This window comes from Bos indicus, chromosome 13, assembly GCF_029378745.1.
Source record: "Bos indicus isolate NIAB-ARS_2022 breed Sahiwal x Tharparkar chromosome 13, NIAB-ARS_B.indTharparkar_mat_pri_1.0, whole genome shotgun sequence".
Taxonomy (NCBI): domain Eukaryota; kingdom Metazoa; phylum Chordata; class Mammalia; order Artiodactyla; family Bovidae; genus Bos; species Bos indicus.
This window is the reverse complement of record NC_091772.1, coordinates 17,691,858-17,710,195: the sequence shown is the minus strand read 5'-3', so window position 1 is coordinate 17,710,195 and position 18,338 is coordinate 17,691,858. Positions and strand designations below refer to the sequence as shown.

The following is an 18,338-nucleotide window of genomic DNA, read 5'->3' as shown; positions in this document are numbered from 1 at the left end:
CATCACTTTCCTCCTGGAATAACTGAAATAATCTCAGAACTTCTTTCCCTGCCATTCTACCTCCCGGAACCTCAGTCCACACAGCAACTACAATTATTATCTATTTTTAAAAATTCAGATCTCATCCTGTTACCCCTTTGCTTGAAGCCCAACTGTTGCTTCTCTTTGCTTCATGGTTAAAGGTCACAATTGTCTAGTTTCATCTTGTTTTATTTTTTACCCTTCTTTCCACATGAATTTTAGCATCAGCATGTCAGTTTCCTAAAATGCCTGCTGGTCTTACGTTTTCATTTTCCTTCAGTTCAAAATACTTTGTTATTCTTCTTTTCATTACCTCTTTGATCCAAGGTTATTTAGATCCGTGTCATTTAGTTTCCAAATATTGAGAGTTTTCCAGAGATCCTTCTGTGCTCTTGCTTCTCATGATTTGTTAGGTGCATCCAGAGGGGCCCTGGGGCTAGGGCTGATTATTTCCTGCCTTGGAGGCAAGACCTTACTGACTATCCTGTTCATTTTACTGTAAGGAGAAATTTTTCCAGCCTGGCTCATGAGAATAGATAGAATTCCTGGGTCTGAGTGAGCACCAGTTACAGGTTCCAATAGTCTTTTCAGATGGTTTCTCCCTGGTCTCAGGTGGTTTCTCCCAGATAGGCGCTGTTCATTCCTCTGCTGAATACCCGAGGGGCTCCTCCTCAGATCTCCAGGGTCCTTTTTCTCTCTGTCCCACTCTCTCCTCTCCCGGTTCTGATCTGTGATCTCTGCCCACTTTGGTTTCACCAGACTGTCAGCTTCATCACCTCCTGTCAGAGAGTCTGGATGACTCAGCTTCCATTCCTTCTCCCCGTGTAGGGGCCTGGAAATTCTCCCCAGGCAGTGAGCTGGGGCGTTCCTTAGGCTAACCTGGTGTGTTTCCGGGATCATTGTCCTTCATTCCCTGAAGTCCTTTGTCATAAAATCATTGTTTAATGTATTTTGTCGGCATTGTTTTTGCTCGCTTCACTCAGGAAGGTAAATCAGTAGTTGTTCACTCTGTCTTGGTTAAAAACATATGGCAGCTGGAGACTGTCCACAAGGTTGTTCCTCCTACTCTACTTACTACTTCCTGCTCATCCTTCATTTCTCAGTGTGACATCTCTTCCCCAGGGAAATCTTTCCTGAACCCAGTCTGTGTCAAGTTCTGTTATGTGATCATAGAACTCTCTTTTCTTAGAGTATCCTTCTGAGTTCATAATTATTTTATTTATCTTTCTCTTTTATTAGACTTCAAGCTAAACAAGAGCCAGGGGAGTCTGTTTCATCTGCAGAGCTTAGAATAATGTCTTCCACATTATAGACACTTAATATTTGTTCAGTGTGTGGATGTGTGTACGTGAAAGATACAGTCCTTTATACTCAAAAATTACTCACATAAAATTTTTTTTGTTTTTATCTTTGTTTTCTTCATCATGCAGATTCTGTTAGCTTGTTGAAAATCCGGGATACGATTCTTTCGTATGAAAGATTAGTAGAACTTAAAAAAAGCCACTGTGAACTGCTTAAAGGAAAGATTAAAAAAATGGAAAGTAAGGTTCGTGGGCTACAGAAAGAGCTGTCAGAAACAAAAGAAGTGAAATCACAGTTAGAGCATCAGAAAGTGGAGTGGGAACGTGAGCTCGGCAGCTTGAGGTACTGTATATCTCGCTTTTAAAGAAATATGTGAACTATCGTTTCCTTTAATACTGCAGAGACGTAGATGTGTTACAAGGACTAACTTACCTTCTAGGATTTTACAGGGGAGAAAGTGTCACTAGTATTGTGGAGTGTGAAATTCTTGGAAATAATATGGCAGGTTCTTAACAGTGAATGCTTCTGATAACTTAATGTATGTTTTTCCAAATCATCATTTTCATGACCATACAGAAGTCCACCATAATGGAAACCTTATTAATTATTTAGCAAATTGACTTTCGGTTGTTTTTCACTTTTCTGTATTATATTTAATATTACAAGAAATGTTTTTTCTATAAATTTATTTTTACCTTTCTGATTATTTTGAATACATTTTCTTTAATAATATCGTATTATTTGGTCAAAGTATGAGAACTTAAAAAAGGTCTTTGATCTATATTTCTAAACTATTCTTTAAGAAGTTTATATTACTTTACATTCCCACCACAGATGTATACAATAGTCATTTTTCTCAAGACAGAAAAAAAAATGTATGCAGTTTTATTCTTAACCCTCTGCATGAAAACTGTGAGAATTATTAAGTGTTTTTCATTATATTTTCCCCCATTTTACTATTTTAAACATTATGTAGAGGGAATGAAAGTTATTGTAGCAGTGACTAATCTCATGATTTTCTAAGGACTGTATAAATTTTGCAGATTCACCTTAAAGCAAGAAGAAGAGCAGAGAAGAAATGCTGATATGTTGTATGAAAAAATTAGGGAGCAGTTAAGAAGAAAAGAAGACCAATATAGTAAAGAAGTTGAAATGAAACAGCAACTTGAACTCACTCTCAGAGCACTAGAAATGGAACTGAAGACTGTGAGAAATGATCTGAATCAGGTAGAACAATCTTTGGTGAAATTTTCAAATTTCTGACACTCTTTCGTCAATATTATTTATAGTATCCCTTTAATTTAATATGTATTTTTAGGTTTAGAACAAAATTGTTATCTTAAGTATGAACTGTGACATTTAGAGCTTAAATTATTAATTTCTTGCCATTCTTGGCTTCTAATAGATGCTCTGTGTATGTTTTCTCAGTGGAGGAATGGACATAAATCAAGCTTAATCATTAACATAATGATTGGCATTTTTGATACCTTAGGCAAAGTAGTATTCTTAATTCCAATCCATGTATTAACTTTGGCTTTTTTATGTTAAAATACAGGCTAACTTGCATTGACACTGTGAAGAAACTAGTGAAGTGCTTTGTAAAGAAATTTTCCTTCACAATACTATGTCTGCTTATGTTTTTGCTCTGTGACAAATTTAGCAGGCATTTAAATTAAGATCTGAGTTATTCACGTGGAAATAAAGATCCTTGTGCTTAAAAAGGCTACTTCCTTTAAACAGTTTTTTTCATTTTAAATTCTTCTCCTAAGCTTTTAACTTTTTTTTTTTTTTTTTTAATGGTATGGGCCCAAAACTTCATATAATGTCTCTCCAGGTTATAGAAGAGCGAAATGACACTCAGAAGCAGCTTTCTCGAGAACGGAATGCCAGAATCTTACAGGATGGAATTCTGGCCAATCACCTTGCCAAACAAAAGGAGATAGAAATGGCTAATAAGGAAATGAACTCTGAGGTATTTTCTGTAGTCATTTTCAAATATGTGTATATGTCTCTGTGTATGTATATATTTTAAAAACCAACACTATACATCATAGAAAGTGTAGAGGATTTTGAAAGCCTATATATCTATGCTTTGAGGAAGGAAACATTTTCCATCTGTTGGATAAAGTAATATTTGTAATTCAAATCCGTTTGTCTGCTGCAGATAGGTAGTGACACACGATGGCCTCATCCAAGGAGAGGCCTTTAATATTTTCCATAGGAATTGATCTCAAAGTTTTTGCAACTATCCTGGAAGAGCCAGCACCCTGATTGTGGTTTAGGCAAGGAAGACTGTGTGTGCTCCCCCATCGACTGCACTACCCGACCAAGTCCCTCTGCTTTGGAGTGAACGTGTCGGTCACTCCATGCCCATCATACCTTCAGTGTCTAAATCAGAGTCCGTTCTTGGCTCCACTGTCATTTCTTTAACCAATACCCTGTCAACGACATTTTCACATCATTTACAGGTTTTCAATTTCTAAAAACTGTGCCATCAGTTGTTAAAACACTTTTGAACACCTTGAAAATTTGTTTCTTTAGAACAAACTTATAAAAGCCCCCCCTCCCCCTCTAAAGAAAACAAACCTTTGCTATTGACAATAGATATTCTGGTCGTTGGTAGTGATGTCATTTCCTCGAAAGATCACTAGGTTAGTTTATCACTTCCCTGATGGTAAGGAGGAAACTATAGGCAGTTCAGAGACCACATTTTGGATGTCATTCTTCTGCTTGTGAGAAAATGAGCACTCTGCTCTGTGAGTGCCCTGTTTCAGTACAGGGAACTTTTGAAAACAGTGCTAGATATGCCATAATATATATTAGTGGTGATTACTGTGTTTTTCGTTGTATTTCCCCCATCTTACTATTTTAAACATTATGAAGAGAGAATGAAAGTTATTGCTGTAGCAAATAACTCATGATTTTCTAAGAAGAGCTCTCTACATTTTACCTTATTTACCGTTAGTGTGTGTACCATGAGTGAAATAAGAGGCTTACTGTGTATGTTTGTACTAGAGAAATAACTGGTTTGATGTAAGAGGACTTCTAGAGTCAGAAGACCTGGCAAAAAGCCTGCAGCTTATTTATATTTTTAACTTCTTCCTTTCCAGAATTATAGCTAATGAGTTAATTGATGTTTGTAGAAGTGCTTTGGAGAAGGCAATGGCACCCACTCCAGTACTTCTGCCTGGAAAGTCCCATGGACGGAGGAGCCTGGTAGGCTGTAGTCCATGGGGTCGCTAGAGTTGGACACGACTGAGCGACTTCACTTTCCCTTTTCTCTTTAATGCATTGGAGAAGGAAATGGCAACCCACTCCAGTGTTCTTGCCTGGAAAATCCCAGGGACGGGGGAGCCTGGTGGGCTGCCGTCTATGGGGTTGCACAGAGTCGGACACGACTGAAGCGACTTAGCAGCAGCAGCAGTGTGTATGTGTTAATCCCAACATCCTAATTTCTTCCTTCCCATACCTCCCTTTCGCCTATGGTGACTACTGTAAGTTTGTTTTCTATGTCTGTGAAGCACTTTGTGTTTTGTAAGTAAGTTCATTTTTAGATTCCACCTGTAAGCAGTATGATATAATACTTGTCTTTGTCTGACTTACTTCACTGAGTGTGATAATGTCTAGATCCAACCTCCCTGTTGCTACAAATAGCATTTCATTCTTTTTTATGGTGTAGTAGTATTCCATTGTATAAATATACCACAGCAGATGCAATTTTTAAGTGTAGTCAGATCTATACATCTTTTGTTTAAGCCTTCCCAGGTTTGTTGTAATTCAAAGAAAAGCCTTTCCAGTTCTGAGCTTCTTGAAAAGTCTCTTGGGGTTTCTTTTTTTACTTTCACGGATTCATTGTCTTCAATTAAATTTTTGAACTTTGGGGTATTTCTGCTTGTATAAAGTCTGAGATTTGAATCGAACCTTATTTTTTCCATTTGGAGACGCACTTGGTGCAGTCTTTTCATTGTATAAACATACAGGTTAGTCTTTGATTTCAGAGGAAATCGTGGAATGTCACTTTATTGAGTACTAGCTAAAAGTCTTCTTTGTTTCACTTAGGTTTCTGATAGTTGTGAAGAAGCAAAAGACCTGTTGCACAAAAACCACATGCTGCAGGAGGAAATTGCCATGCTAAGACTGGAGATGGATGCAGTGAAAATTCAGAACCAGGAAAAGGAAAAGAAATATTTTGAGGACATTGAAATTGTAAAAGGGAAGAATGATGATCTTCAAAAGGCAATAAAACTGAATGAGGAAACGTTAACAAAGACTGTATCCCACTATACAGGCCAGCTTAATGCTCTGACAGCTGAGAATGCAATGCTAAACTCTAAGCTGGAGAACGAAAAAGAAAGCAAACAAAGACTGGAGACGGAAGTGGAATCCTACCGTTCTAGACTGGCCGCTGCCTCACACGATCATGATCAATGTCAGACATCAAAAAGAGACCTGGAACTTGCCTTCCAGAGAGCAAGAGATGAGTGGTTACACTTGCAGGACAAAATGAAGTCCGATGCGGCTAATCTAAAAGATAATAACGAGATGCTTTCCCAGCAACTTTCTAGAGCGGAAAGTAAGTTCAATAACCTAGAAATTAAGCTGCATCACACTAGAGATTCTCTCAGAGAAAAGATTTTGATGTTAGAACGTGTCCAGAGAGACCTAAGCCAAACCGAGTGTCAAAAGCAGGAAATTGAACACATGTATCAGAACGAACAAGGCAAAGTGAATAAATATATTGGAAAGCAGGAATCCTTAGAGGAGAGATTATCTCAACTCCAGAGTGAAAACATGTTGCTCCGACAGCAACTGGACGATGCACAAAACAAAGCCGACAGTAAAGAGAAGACGGTCATCAGCATCCAAGACCAGTTTCAGCAGATCGTGAGAAAACTTCATGCCGAAAGTGAGAAACAAGGTCTGATGCTGGAGGAACGAAACAAGGAGTTAGTCAAGGAATGTGATCATTTAAAAGAGAGAATGTATCAGTATGAAAATGAGAAAGCAGAAAGAGAAGTGAGTATCCAGAAGAAGAAATTCTCGGACTTCCTGAAAGAAAGTTCAAAGTGATTCTTGATTCTGGCTATATGTTGAATCTAGTTAAATATAAAAAATACATAGGCTGTGAATCTATGGTCTCTAAACCAGCCTAAAAGCATACCTTATATCCAGCAAATGAAAATTAGACCCAAGAGATGCTTTACTTTGAGTAGAGACAGCATATTGCTTTGAAATGTTAAGAGATTCAGTTCTAAATTATTAATATAGATAGTGTTAGTAATTTACTCTTTTACTATTAGGATAATAATTTTAATCTTTATGTTACCACATTTCAGTATCATGATGAAGCAGATAAATGAAATGCTCAAACCTAAAATGAATATTTCAAAATTAAGTTTCAATTACATGGATTACCTTGACAGTCAATTCTAGGTTTCCCAGATGCTATATTTTATATATTGTACTTTGGCTTCGGTAGCTTGTCATACCATTTTGTCATATTTGTTGGTATAATTTTAATTTTATTTATATAAATTTGAATTAATTTGGGAGAATTTCAGCCTTGAATCATTTTTTCTTATGGCCTCTCAACTCTTTAAAGGCGTCTATTTGTCATTGAATCATAATTTGGGACTCAAGTGGTGAGCTTTAGCCAAACTATTCCTGATTTAATCTTCCCACTGCTATTTATGTTATTTACTTAGAGCATTTTTACAAACAATTTGCTCGTAATTCTCATTTTAAGGATCAATTAGTATCATGTGAATACAAATTTGTCCACTAAAAATGAAGGGTGGCAGGATTCATGAGCAGCAGGAATGGAGTGAGTCAGGGAGAGGGTTGTAGGGGCTGTGGTCTGGAGGCAGGTGGAGGCTAGGATATTGAGGCTCCTTGAAGGCCATGGGAGCAACCTTACTTTTTAAATTTCATTTTTCTTTTATATTGGAATATGGTTGATTTACAATTTTGTGTTAGTTTCAGATGTACAGGAAATTGATTCAGTTATACACATATCCATTCTTTTTCTGTTCCTTTTCCCAGGTAGGTGACTGTAGAATATTGAGTAGAGTTCCCTGTGCTCTCCAGTAGGTCCTTACGGTTAGCCAAGGGCAAAGGTGGGGAGGGGGCATAAATTAGGAGTTTGGGATTAACATAGACACCCTACTAGATATAAAAGAGATAAGTAACAAGGGAATGGCCCCATTTTTCTGCTGAGGTAGAAATCTATTGGAAAGATCTAAGCACTGGTTGGAATATGTGAAGATCTCCAAGTTAATCAAAGCTTCTAATAAAAAAGGAAAGGAAAATATTTCCACAGTGTGGAATTTTCCATCACTTTTCCCACCTACACACTTGTTTCTTTCTAGACATGAGGTGGTGAAGCTCTGCAGATTTATTGGGAGGGGCAGGGCGTGGTCAGTGGGGCCACGTCCTTTGTCTGAGTAACTTAATATCAGGAAGGCTGGAGGGTGGCCCCTTCTGTGTCTGTAACCAAACTCAGTGAGGAGGAAAAAGAAGGTGAGTTGCTGTCTGTGGTGATAATTTTCAAAGTCCATATGTTGGAGTTATCTATTATTAACATAATGTAATTGTAAAGTGATTTGATAAACTCAGTGACAGAGCATCTTATTAGGCAGGTGTGAGACAACTTCAACAAGAACTGGCTGATACCCTGAAAAAGCAGTCTATGTCAGAGGCGTCACTGGAGGTCTTGTCACGTTATCGTGCCAACTTAGAAGTTGAGGCACAGGATTTAAAGAAGAAGTTAGGTCAACTCACAAGTCAGGTATGTATGAAATTGAATGTGTTGACTGTTTATATGTAGGATAATGTGTTTTAGGACACTCGCTTTCATGGACAGCTTTCTTTTCTATTTTCATTGCAAGTGATTTACTATAATTTTATTATCTTTGTAATAAAACTTGACTTTCATTCTGCCATTTGCATTATATATTTTTTCTTATATTATTTACCCTTAGGAAAGTTAAGAATTGTGCAGCATTCTTCACAGAAGTTGAGAGACTGTTTCTTTGAAACAATACTTTTTTTGTGTGATAACTGTATTGCCATGATAAGGCAAGCCAGATAAAATCAGAGGATGTTTAATGGAATGTTTCAGGAAATTATCATTTCTCATCTTCACTTATGTCAATGACTGTAGAGTTTTATATATATATTTCATGGATTTCAGAATAACTTGTGCAGAAAGGGTATTATACAAACTAGCTGAAGTTAGGCATTGCCTTCTTTTCATTTTAGATATATTATAAAAGCCTGGAGGTACTCAGATGGTGTATAGTACGTACATCCAAATAGAGAATGAAGATTATTTAGATCCTGCCATTGGATTTTTTTAAAAAGCTATTGAAATATAATTCATGTATCATATAATTCACCCACTGAAAATGTGTAGTTCACTATCTCTTAGTGTAGAAAGGTGTCACCTGTGACCAATTTTAGAGCCTTTCCATCACCCCGAAAAGGAAACCCTGCATCCCTTAGCCACCACTCATGGCCCCCCATCTCCCTCAGCCCTAGGCAAACACCAGTGTAGTATCTGTCTCAGTATTTCATTAAATGGAATCACACAGTGTGTGCTCCTTTGTGATGAGCTTTTCTCATTTGATGTCATGTTTTTGAGTTTCATCCATGTTATAGCACGTTATCAGTTCTTCTATTTCTGTTGTCTAACAGTAAACAGTATGTGGCTAAGCCATTTGTCCTTTCACCAGTTGATGAAGCTTTGGGTTGTTTCCACTTTGAGGCTATTAATAATGCTGCTGTGAACACTGATTTACAAGTTTCTGTGTGGACATGCTTTTGTTTTCCTGTGGTTGGATTTTATCCTCAGAGTTAACTGGCTGATTTCACCTTTTCTTGGCCTTTGCTCAGACTGTCCTTTCGGTGTTCACAGTTTTGTTTTCTCTTGGGTAGTCCTCCATTTATTCAGACCTGGTTCCCAGTCTCTTCTCATCCATGGAGCTTTCCTGACTGTCCAGTTCTCATTGAGCCTGTTCTCTTCAGCCTTTCTCATCTAGTCTGTGAAGAATATTTTAGCCCTTAATTTTACACTGTTGTCCTTTTTTTCATGAGGGAGAATCTTGTCTAAGTATACATTGGTTTAACAGGGAATATTTATTGATATGCACAATACTTGTCTTCATAAATGGAAAATATTTCAGCTTAACAGTTGTTGCTGCTAAGTCGCTTCAGTCGTGTCCGACTCTGTGCGACCCCGTAGACGGCAGCCCACCAGGCTCCCCCGTCCCTGGGATTCTCCAGGCAAGAACACTGGAGTGGGGTACCATTTCCTTCTCCAATGCATGAAAATGAAAAGTGAAAGTGAAGTCGCTCAGTCATGTCTGACTCTTCACGACCCCATGGACTGCAGCCTACCAGGCTCCTCCGTCCATGGGAGTTTCCAGGCCAGTTAGGACACAACTAAGTACTTTTTACCATACCAATAATTTCCTCTTGGAGATAGTGGTATAGTAAAACTTTTATTAAGAAACTAAATTCTATTAGTCTAATAGAATAGAATTGTTCAGTTAAATGCTCATTTTTTTCCCCTGACTCTGGAAGAAAAATGTAAATTTTCCTTCCTTAATTATGCAGCCAGAAATGGGATTTACAGATTTCTAGCCTTTCACCAACTGTGAGGTTCTGGAGTTGGCTTCTCTGATATCCATAGCTTGTAACCTTAATTTTCTCATCCGAGTACTTGCTAGACATTAACAGTTGCTAGACATAACAGTTGGGAATGAATTGATTCAGAACTTTGATTTAGCAGTAGGGTAATATTTCCATGGCAGTGACTTCACCCTTCCTCTGATGGTCATGTAAGTTCTGTACCACTCCATCCAGGAGGTGCTATTTGCATATTAACCCGTGGTCATTGTCCACTGAGTAGTATAGAGAGGAAGTAAGTTACAAATTATTGTAAGTGGAGAACACTGCTAGTTGGTTAGTGGAGTCAGTGACCATTTTTGAAGTACTGGATGCATATGTTCTGGGCCTCATGCTCCCCCTTACTGCCACTTGGAATGGTATGGAGAGTGATTTCAGTGTGACTTGTGTTGAAGACGACTTCTGTTGGCATGACATCTGCCTGATATATCAAATTGTTTTGCAGATAAAATACAGCGACAGTATTTTGCAGATAAAATACTGTAATAATGCCAATTACAAACAGTTCTTATTCTATGCCACTTCCTCTTCTAAATAGTTTTTGTATGTGGTTAGTCATGTCCAATTCTTTGTGACCTCATGAACAGTAGCAAACCAGGCTCCTCTGTCCATGGGATCTTCCAGGCAAGAATACTGGAGCAGGTTTCCTTCTGGCAATACTGGAGCCATTTCCTTCTCTAAAGTACGTTATGTAAACTCCACAATATAATCTTCCAAACATCCCACTGAGGTTGATGCTACCATTATCTCCGTTTTATGGATGGAGAAACTGAGATGCAGAAAGGTTAGTTAAGTGATTTGCTCCAGGACACGCAGCTCACAACTGATGGAACTGTGACACAGGTCCACACATTCTGGCTCCTGTGTAGCTACTGCCTCTCACTAGTTCCTGAAGCATCCGGTTGTCACCAGCAGCAGTGTTAGCTCTCTTAACAACTGGAAGATCTGTGGTCATTTACATATGTGGATATTTAAAGTGATGGCCGATGTGGAGCCTGGATAAAAAAAAAAAAATTGTTTACCATAAGGTAGTTTTCTGTCTTTCCCCATTTGAGTAGTTTATAAATTTGTGTGTTTGAGAAAATCTGATTTAAAGCATGGATGATGTTTGAGTGCTAGAGGAGAGGTCAGTAACCTGCAGAGGGCAGTCAGGAAATATTTTCACTTTTTGGACTGTAAGGTGTCTGTTGTAACAACTCATCTCTGCTGTATGGCAGGAAAGCAGCTGTTAACAATATGCAGACAAAAGAGACAAAAACCAATGATGGCGGATTTACTAGGTTATTAGTAGTTAAAACAGTTTTTTTTTTTTTTTTAGTTGCAAGAAGCACAGGATCAACTTACAGAGGCTGTGAGATGTGCTGAGAAAACACAGGATCGCGTCCAAAAGTACGATTTAAAGCAGCGTAGAAAATAAGTATAAAGCAGATAAACAGTATAATATGAGAATAGATCAGTAGTGATAATAAACACATTATAGTGAAGCTGTGTAACATTTCAGCTTTGAGCTGTTTTGAGATGCATAATTTCCCCCCATTATTTCCATATTTTGCACATTATCCACAAGTGAAAAGTGAAAGTTTAATCGCTCAGTCATGTCTGACTCTTCACAACCCCGTGGACTGTAGCCTTCCAGGCTCCTTTGTCCATGGAATTCTCCAGGCAAGAAACCTGGAGTGGGTTGCCATTCCCTTCTCCAGGGGATCTTCCGGACTCAGGGATCGAACCTGGGTCTCCTGCGTTGTCAGCAGATTCTTTACCATCTGAGCCACCAGGGAAGGCGATTAGTCACAAATAGAAAAACAGAACAGTGGCCAAATCATCTACTTTTCAAAATTCTAAGAACCTATGTAATTGAACCTGCAGATGTTTGTTCAAAAACAGTGTGATATTTTAAAAATCTATGTGTGAAGGAATGCCGTGACAGTCCAAGGGTTAAAACTATGCCTTCCAAGGCAGAGGGTATGGGTTTGATTCCTGGTTGGGGAGCTAGGACCCCACGTGTCTCACAGCCAAAAAACCAGAACATAAAACAGAAGCAATATTGCAGTCAATTCAGTAAAGACTTTAAAAATGGTCTACGTCAAAAAAAAAAAATCTTTAAAAAAAAAAACCTATGTGTGAGAATAATTATTTTAAAATCTGCATTTTAGGCTTGAAATTGAAAATGCCGAGTTACAAACTACAGTCAAAAAGCAAGCGGGCAAAATTGAACAGCTTCAGAAAAACCTGTTAAGTACAAGATCGGTAAGTCAACCTCTTGATTTCTGTCATACTGAGAAAGGATTTTAATTTTTTTACCAGTAATATATAAGAATATTTTGGACAATGTGAAAAGTCTCATTGATTAGCTTATTGTATTTTTATTGATACTGCTTGCTACTAGTACTGTGATTCCTCTATAGAAGAAGTCGACTGAATTCATAAAATTAATGATTTTTATAGTAAGATTTTAATTTAAAAAATTGTGACAGTCCAAAAGCAATATTTTATATAAACCACATTTTGTTTGTTCATTCATCTGTCAATGAAATTCCACCTTCTGACTATTGTTAATAATGCTGCTTTGAACACTGGTACACAAACATCTATTTGAGTCCAGAAATTTGAGTAATTATTTGATTGAGAATTTTGAGTTTCTTTTGTAATCCAGATCTTTCTGTGAGATGTTTGATAATGAATCATTTTAAATATTGTAGTTTGTTCTCTTCATTAAGAATGAATACTATGTCTGTATAGAACCATTTTTTTGAACGAGTGTATTTTTCATTTGTTGGATTTTTTTTTAAGAGATGGGGGTTGCGTGGGAATTTTTCAAAGATTATTTTAGTAAGGTGTGACTTAACAAAACCTGGAATATCTTGCACCATTGATGAAAATTATTTTAGAGCTTCTCTAGAAAGTAAAATGTAAATATAGGCAGTCTTTAAAAAACTTTCATTAACATTTAGTATTTTATGTGTAAAAGTCTCTATTTTTAACAAATAAATGTTGGCAATTTAAATTCCAGAAAAATGATGAAATGAAAAATCATTTTAAGTTGTTTTAAGAAAAGTCATCAATTTTGAAATCTGTTATTGGCATCAATCAGGTTTAAAAACTGTGTTTACTATAAATTCATATTAACTTGTGAACTCATAAGAAATAATATTTTTAAAGAATAAGTCTCTCTAGTTGTTTAAAAATAATTTTCTTAAATTGTTTTTTTCTAAGTCTGAGGATGAAAAGGAACAATTAAAGAAATACATTGAATTAAAACAATCTCTGGAAAATAGCTTGGACCAAGAAAAGAAGAAAAACAGTGAGTTAGAAAAAGAGATTACTGGGTAAGATTTTAATATTTCTGATAATCTCAACTATTAATTAAAGTATAATTTTATTTTATTTAAAACCTTAGACACAAATTCATTTTTTATGTGTATTTTCATTATTAAACACATTATCCTATTTCAAAGTTTACTGTGGAAAGTCAGCACAATCTGAAATGTTTTTGAATGCAGCAGTGTTATACTTAGCTATAATGATTTCTAAAACAGTAACAACCGTGCCTCTGCATATAATAGTGTCACTCTGTTCCTCATCATCTATGCTGAATTTTTACTTCTGCAAAGTATCTTTGTTCTTTTTGGTAATCCTGCCTTCTTTTAATTGTGTTCCTTCCCTTCATCATTCAAGTAATTTATTATCTAAAAACTTACCTGTGTTATTGTTGAACAACATTAAAAAGTATCTTGATTTGGCTTATATTTTCTTTTTGCCCCAAAATTTTAGTTATAAAATGTACATACAAAAATCTATGTGTAACTTAAAGAATAGTAAAATTAGTGACCATGTTTTGATCAGTAAGATAAAAAACTGTTTCTGTTTTTTTGCTGAGTACGGTTAACCCTCATCATCTACAGATTCAGCCAACCCAAGATCAAAAGAATTCAGGGAAAAAAATTTGAGAAAGTTCCAAAAAGAAAAACTTGGATTGGTCTCAAGCTGGCAACTATTTCCATAGTGTTTACACTGTATTTATAGCTATTTACAAAACGTTTACATTGTATTAGATAATGTAAGTGATCTAGGGATGACTGAAAGTATAGGGAAGATGTGCTTAGGGAGACTTGAGCATCCATGGATTTTGTATCCACGGAATGTTGGGGGATTTTTGAACCAGTCCTCTGTGGATGCCAAGGGATGATTATACAAAGGCTTCCTCTCTGATTCTCATTAATATTTTTCTCTTTTAATTTTCTCTACATTGCTTTGCATTTTGTTAACAATGTGCTGGGCAAGATTTCTACATCTCTTAAAACAGTCTTGAAGAGACTGGTACACTCTCTCTCTCTTCTGATTTCCTTTCTTCTAAAACTCTCAGCCTGGGTTATTTCCCACTTAACTTAGGCTCCAAAGATTTTTCTTTTTTTTTTTTTTTTCCAATTTTGAGTGAGAATCTTGTTGGTTTTTTCTATCTACTTTCTTTTCTTTTTGTGGAGGCTATGGTCAGTAGGAACAAATGTGTCTTGTGTCTTTTCAAAAATCATTCATATATCATATCTCTTCATCTTTAGCTTGAATACTGATCTCTGGTTTATAACTAATATTTAATAATAAATTAATATTTCACACTAGCATGCTAAAAATTGACATTAACTTATTTATAAGAACTCATATATTACATATATCACTCATAGTATATTTAAATATGATAAGATTTTTCTTATCATAATATTTATCTAAGATTAGAATTTAGTTATTATGCTTTCAAGGAATATTAAATTTGAACAATGAGAAAGAATTATAATTTATAGATTTGTTTTATCTGATAGAACATATATCTGTTTAATTACTAAATATCTGCTCTTAAAGAACTTACTCATTCTATACATTTCTACAGATTTAAGAAACTCTTAAAAATGACAAGAAGGAAGTTAAATGAATATGAAAATGGAGAGCTTAGTTTCCATGGAGATTTAAAAACCAGTCAAACTGAAATGGATATTCAAATTAATAAGCTAAAACATAAGGTAATTTTTAATCAGCTTTAGAACCCCAAAATCACTTAATTTGGGGAAATATAAATCATTCCATGCTTTGACCAGTGAAACACAGATTTGTTTATTAATTTTTTAGGTTGGACACCAGTAAAAAAGACAGCTTTTTCCCTATATCATTTTTAGATAAAAAGGGCACACTCTTGACTCTCTCTGTCTTGAACCCTGGCTGGTGATCTGAAGCTGAGCAGCACAGCATTAGTGACCCAAAGCATCCGTTGTTTTTGGTGACAGATTTGTTGAAATCTAATGAACATACCATGCAGTTCATTCATTTAAACTGTACAGTTCAGTAACTTTATTGCATTTAAAGAGTTATACAGGCATTACCACGTTAGAACATTTTCATCACCCTCCAAAGAAATCACCCTGTGCCAGATTTCTCTTCCTGATCTTCCCAGCCTGAGGGAACCATGACTCCACTCCCTGACTGTGTAGATGTCCCTTTTCTGGACATTCTGTGTCAGTGGAATCACACAATATGGGATCCTTTGTGACTACCTTCTTTCATTTAGCATATTTTCAAGGTACATCTAACATGTATCAGTATTTTCTTTTTATTGCTCAATAATATTCTATTGTATGGATGTACCACATTTTATTTATCCATTCATCATCTGATGGACCTTTGGGGTGGTTTCTACTTTTTGGCTAATGTCAGTAATGTTACTGTGAACATTTATGTCTAAGTTTTGGTGTGAACATATTTTTTCATTTCTTTTGGGAATACAGTTATGAATAGAATTGCTGTATTACACAGCAACTCTGTTTAACCTTTTGAGGACCTGCCATACTGTCTTCCAGCATGGCTGCATCATTTTATATTTTTATCCAAAGTATGTAAAACGTTCCCATTTCTATACATTCCTGTCAACACCAGTGATTACCTGTCTCTGTGAGTATAGCCATCCTAGCAAGTATGAAGTGGCATCTCGTGGTGTTTGATTTCTCTCTCTGAGGAGAGGACAATGAAGATTGAGTTCTAGATTAGTAACTACTCAGAGCTACCCATCTCTTTTAGAATTTCAGTAAATTGAGATGAGGTCAAAAGTCTGATTTTGGTAATTAAACTATTTCTAGTTATTTCTTATAGTTCAAATCATATGTCTCATTGCTTACTAGTCTTCATTGCTTTCAAAGTTGAGCAGAAATTCTAAGGAGTCACACCTGCCTATTTGTAAGAAATTGTAATTGAAGGGAACCCTGAAAAAACTTCTTCCTGAATAGTCCTTAAGCCTTTCTTCTAGTTATATGCTTCTTCTCATCAACATTGTCATTAAAAATCTCACCCTTTATTATATTCCAGTTTATAGGAGACCAGTTCCTACCTGCATTTAAGTTATGTTTCTTTCTCTTTTTCAAAAATCCATTTTTCTGTTTTTTCCTAATCAGCTTTAAGTTTAGTGGCTTCAATAAAAAACATTAGTTTTGTTCAAAATCTACTTAGGAAAAGGTTGCCAGGACAGCTGGCTTCTCGTCCCCTCGGCTTCAGGTGGGGCAGCTTGAGGGCTGGGGGCTGGAATCGGGTGAAGGTGTGTTCATTCCCATGTCTGATAGTTGGTATCTGTGGTTGGCTGGACTTTGGTGAAGGCAGACAAGTGAAACACGTACCCTGAACACCTGGGCTCTCTTTGCAGCCTGGGCTTACTCGCAACATGGAGCCTGGTTCCCAGGTTGAGAGCCAGGCAGAGGCTCTGCTGCCTTGTCTAACCTCGCTTTGCAGTTCACACAGCATCACTTTCATCATCTTCTGTTCAATAGGAGCAAGTCACTTATACTTGGCCTATATTTTACCTTTTTTACAGAATAAATTTTTAAAAACTAATGGGTACATTTAAAAACTAGCACAGTTAATCACTGGCCACAATTTTTTATATTCCTTCCAATGAAAAATACCCTTTTCCCCACCCATTCCCTCACAAGTCTCAGTTGTTAACAGTGTCAGGCCCAGGCTCAAGTAGAGGTCTTACCATCTTCATCAGGTACAGATGGCACATGGGGATGAGGTTTCTGGATGTGATTTCTAGAGTGTGACCCTGTGAGCACAACCCTCTCAGTACTAAGACTTGAAAACTAAAGGGACAAGTTATCTTCCACCCACACCCCCACTATTCTGCTGAATGACTAGCCTCTCCTGTTCAGAAATGGGAAACGGGAGGCACTGTAGTCCATAGCAGCTCTGAGGTCCAGTTTGGTGCTGCCAGCTCTGTGATGAGGACTTGGTCCTGCCCATGGGAGTGCTTCTCTTTTGCTCTACCCTCTGAGCTCTGTGTGCTGTCCTTTTCATAAGAAATGACCTCTGTCTGTTGCTGAGTCATGTTTCTTAAGCCAGCTTCCTCTTTATTGAACTTCTAAGAAAATCCCAAAGGCCTATTCTCATTTGTATGTCTTGGTCTCTCTTAGGCCGAGCACTGTTTTTTTTTGCTGCCAAGGTTCTCTTTAAAGCTTTCAGTGTCCTGTGAATTGGATTGGGGTTCACGTCATTGGAGAGGCTACCCTCACAAATCTTTTTTGAGAGAAGCTCTGCACCTTGGGCTTCTTGTGAAGCTTTGTAGGATGATGCCTTTAAAATTCTTGTGCCCTTAAGATCTTTAAAGGAATTTGAGGCACCACCTTAAGTCTTCCCATGGTCCTAATGAAGGGTTTTACAGTCTACAGGCTTCACCTTTAGTCCGTGTTTTCCTGGCAGCACCCTAGATTTGATCTTAGCCCAGAAGCTGTTTCTTTCTTTTAGCATCATGTGACCACTGGACATGTGCAGATGCTGTAAAGGAGATAACAGATATTGAACCCAAATATAATTGAGCCTGGTTCCTTTATATTTAATAGTTCCCCCCCCGCTTTTTTTTTTTTTTTTGATAGCTTATCCCTGTCATTGATGTTACTTTCAGCTGGTTCATAGCAAGAGTCTCCTTTCCCCTGTGTTTCAGTGTCGTTTTCTTCTCTTGCCTAGAAGCTGTCACCAGCAGACTCTTTAAGGGCCATCAAGATTCAGTTTACAATGTCATGAAGCCCTTTGGGTTTTCATTTCTTTCTCTGCATCCATTCAGATCTCACCTACCTCCAGGTTGAAAGGCATTCTCACATCTTTTAGTTCTTTTTTAATGGCATTTTTGATATCAGTATCTGTGCCAGGTATTTATTGCCAGCAAATTGTATAATAAAGCACATCAAAGCCTAGTGGCTCAAAACAGCATTTACTTTGTTCACAAATTTGTGTTGGGGCAAGGCTCAATGAGTGAGGCCAGCATGTTTCTTTTCCAGTCAGCATCAGCTGGGATGTCGTGA

General features: G+C 37.0%; 1 protein-coding gene across 2 annotated transcripts in view; it reads left to right on the top strand.

Annotated features, from left to right (window-relative positions):
- ANKRD26 (ankyrin repeat domain containing 26) overlaps positions 1-18,338 on the top strand; it is a 67,773-nt gene that overhangs the window by 41,348 nt on the left and 8,087 nt on the right. For both annotated transcript variants that reach the window (XM_070801997.1, XM_070801996.1), the window contains 9 exons: positions 1,452-1,665; positions 2,367-2,550; positions 3,158-3,295; positions 5,383-6,339; positions 7,958-8,110; positions 11,330-11,400; positions 12,165-12,258; positions 13,225-13,337; positions 14,894-15,023. In XM_070801997.1, coding sequence (XP_070658098.1) covers positions 1,452-1,665; positions 2,367-2,550; positions 3,158-3,295; positions 5,383-6,339; positions 7,958-8,110; positions 11,330-11,400; positions 12,165-12,258; positions 13,225-13,337; positions 14,894-15,023 — 2,054 coding nt within the window. The remainder of the gene's footprint in view (positions 1-1,451; positions 1,666-2,366; positions 2,551-3,157; positions 3,296-5,382; positions 6,340-7,957; positions 8,111-11,329; positions 11,401-12,164; positions 12,259-13,224; positions 13,338-14,893; positions 15,024-18,338) is intronic.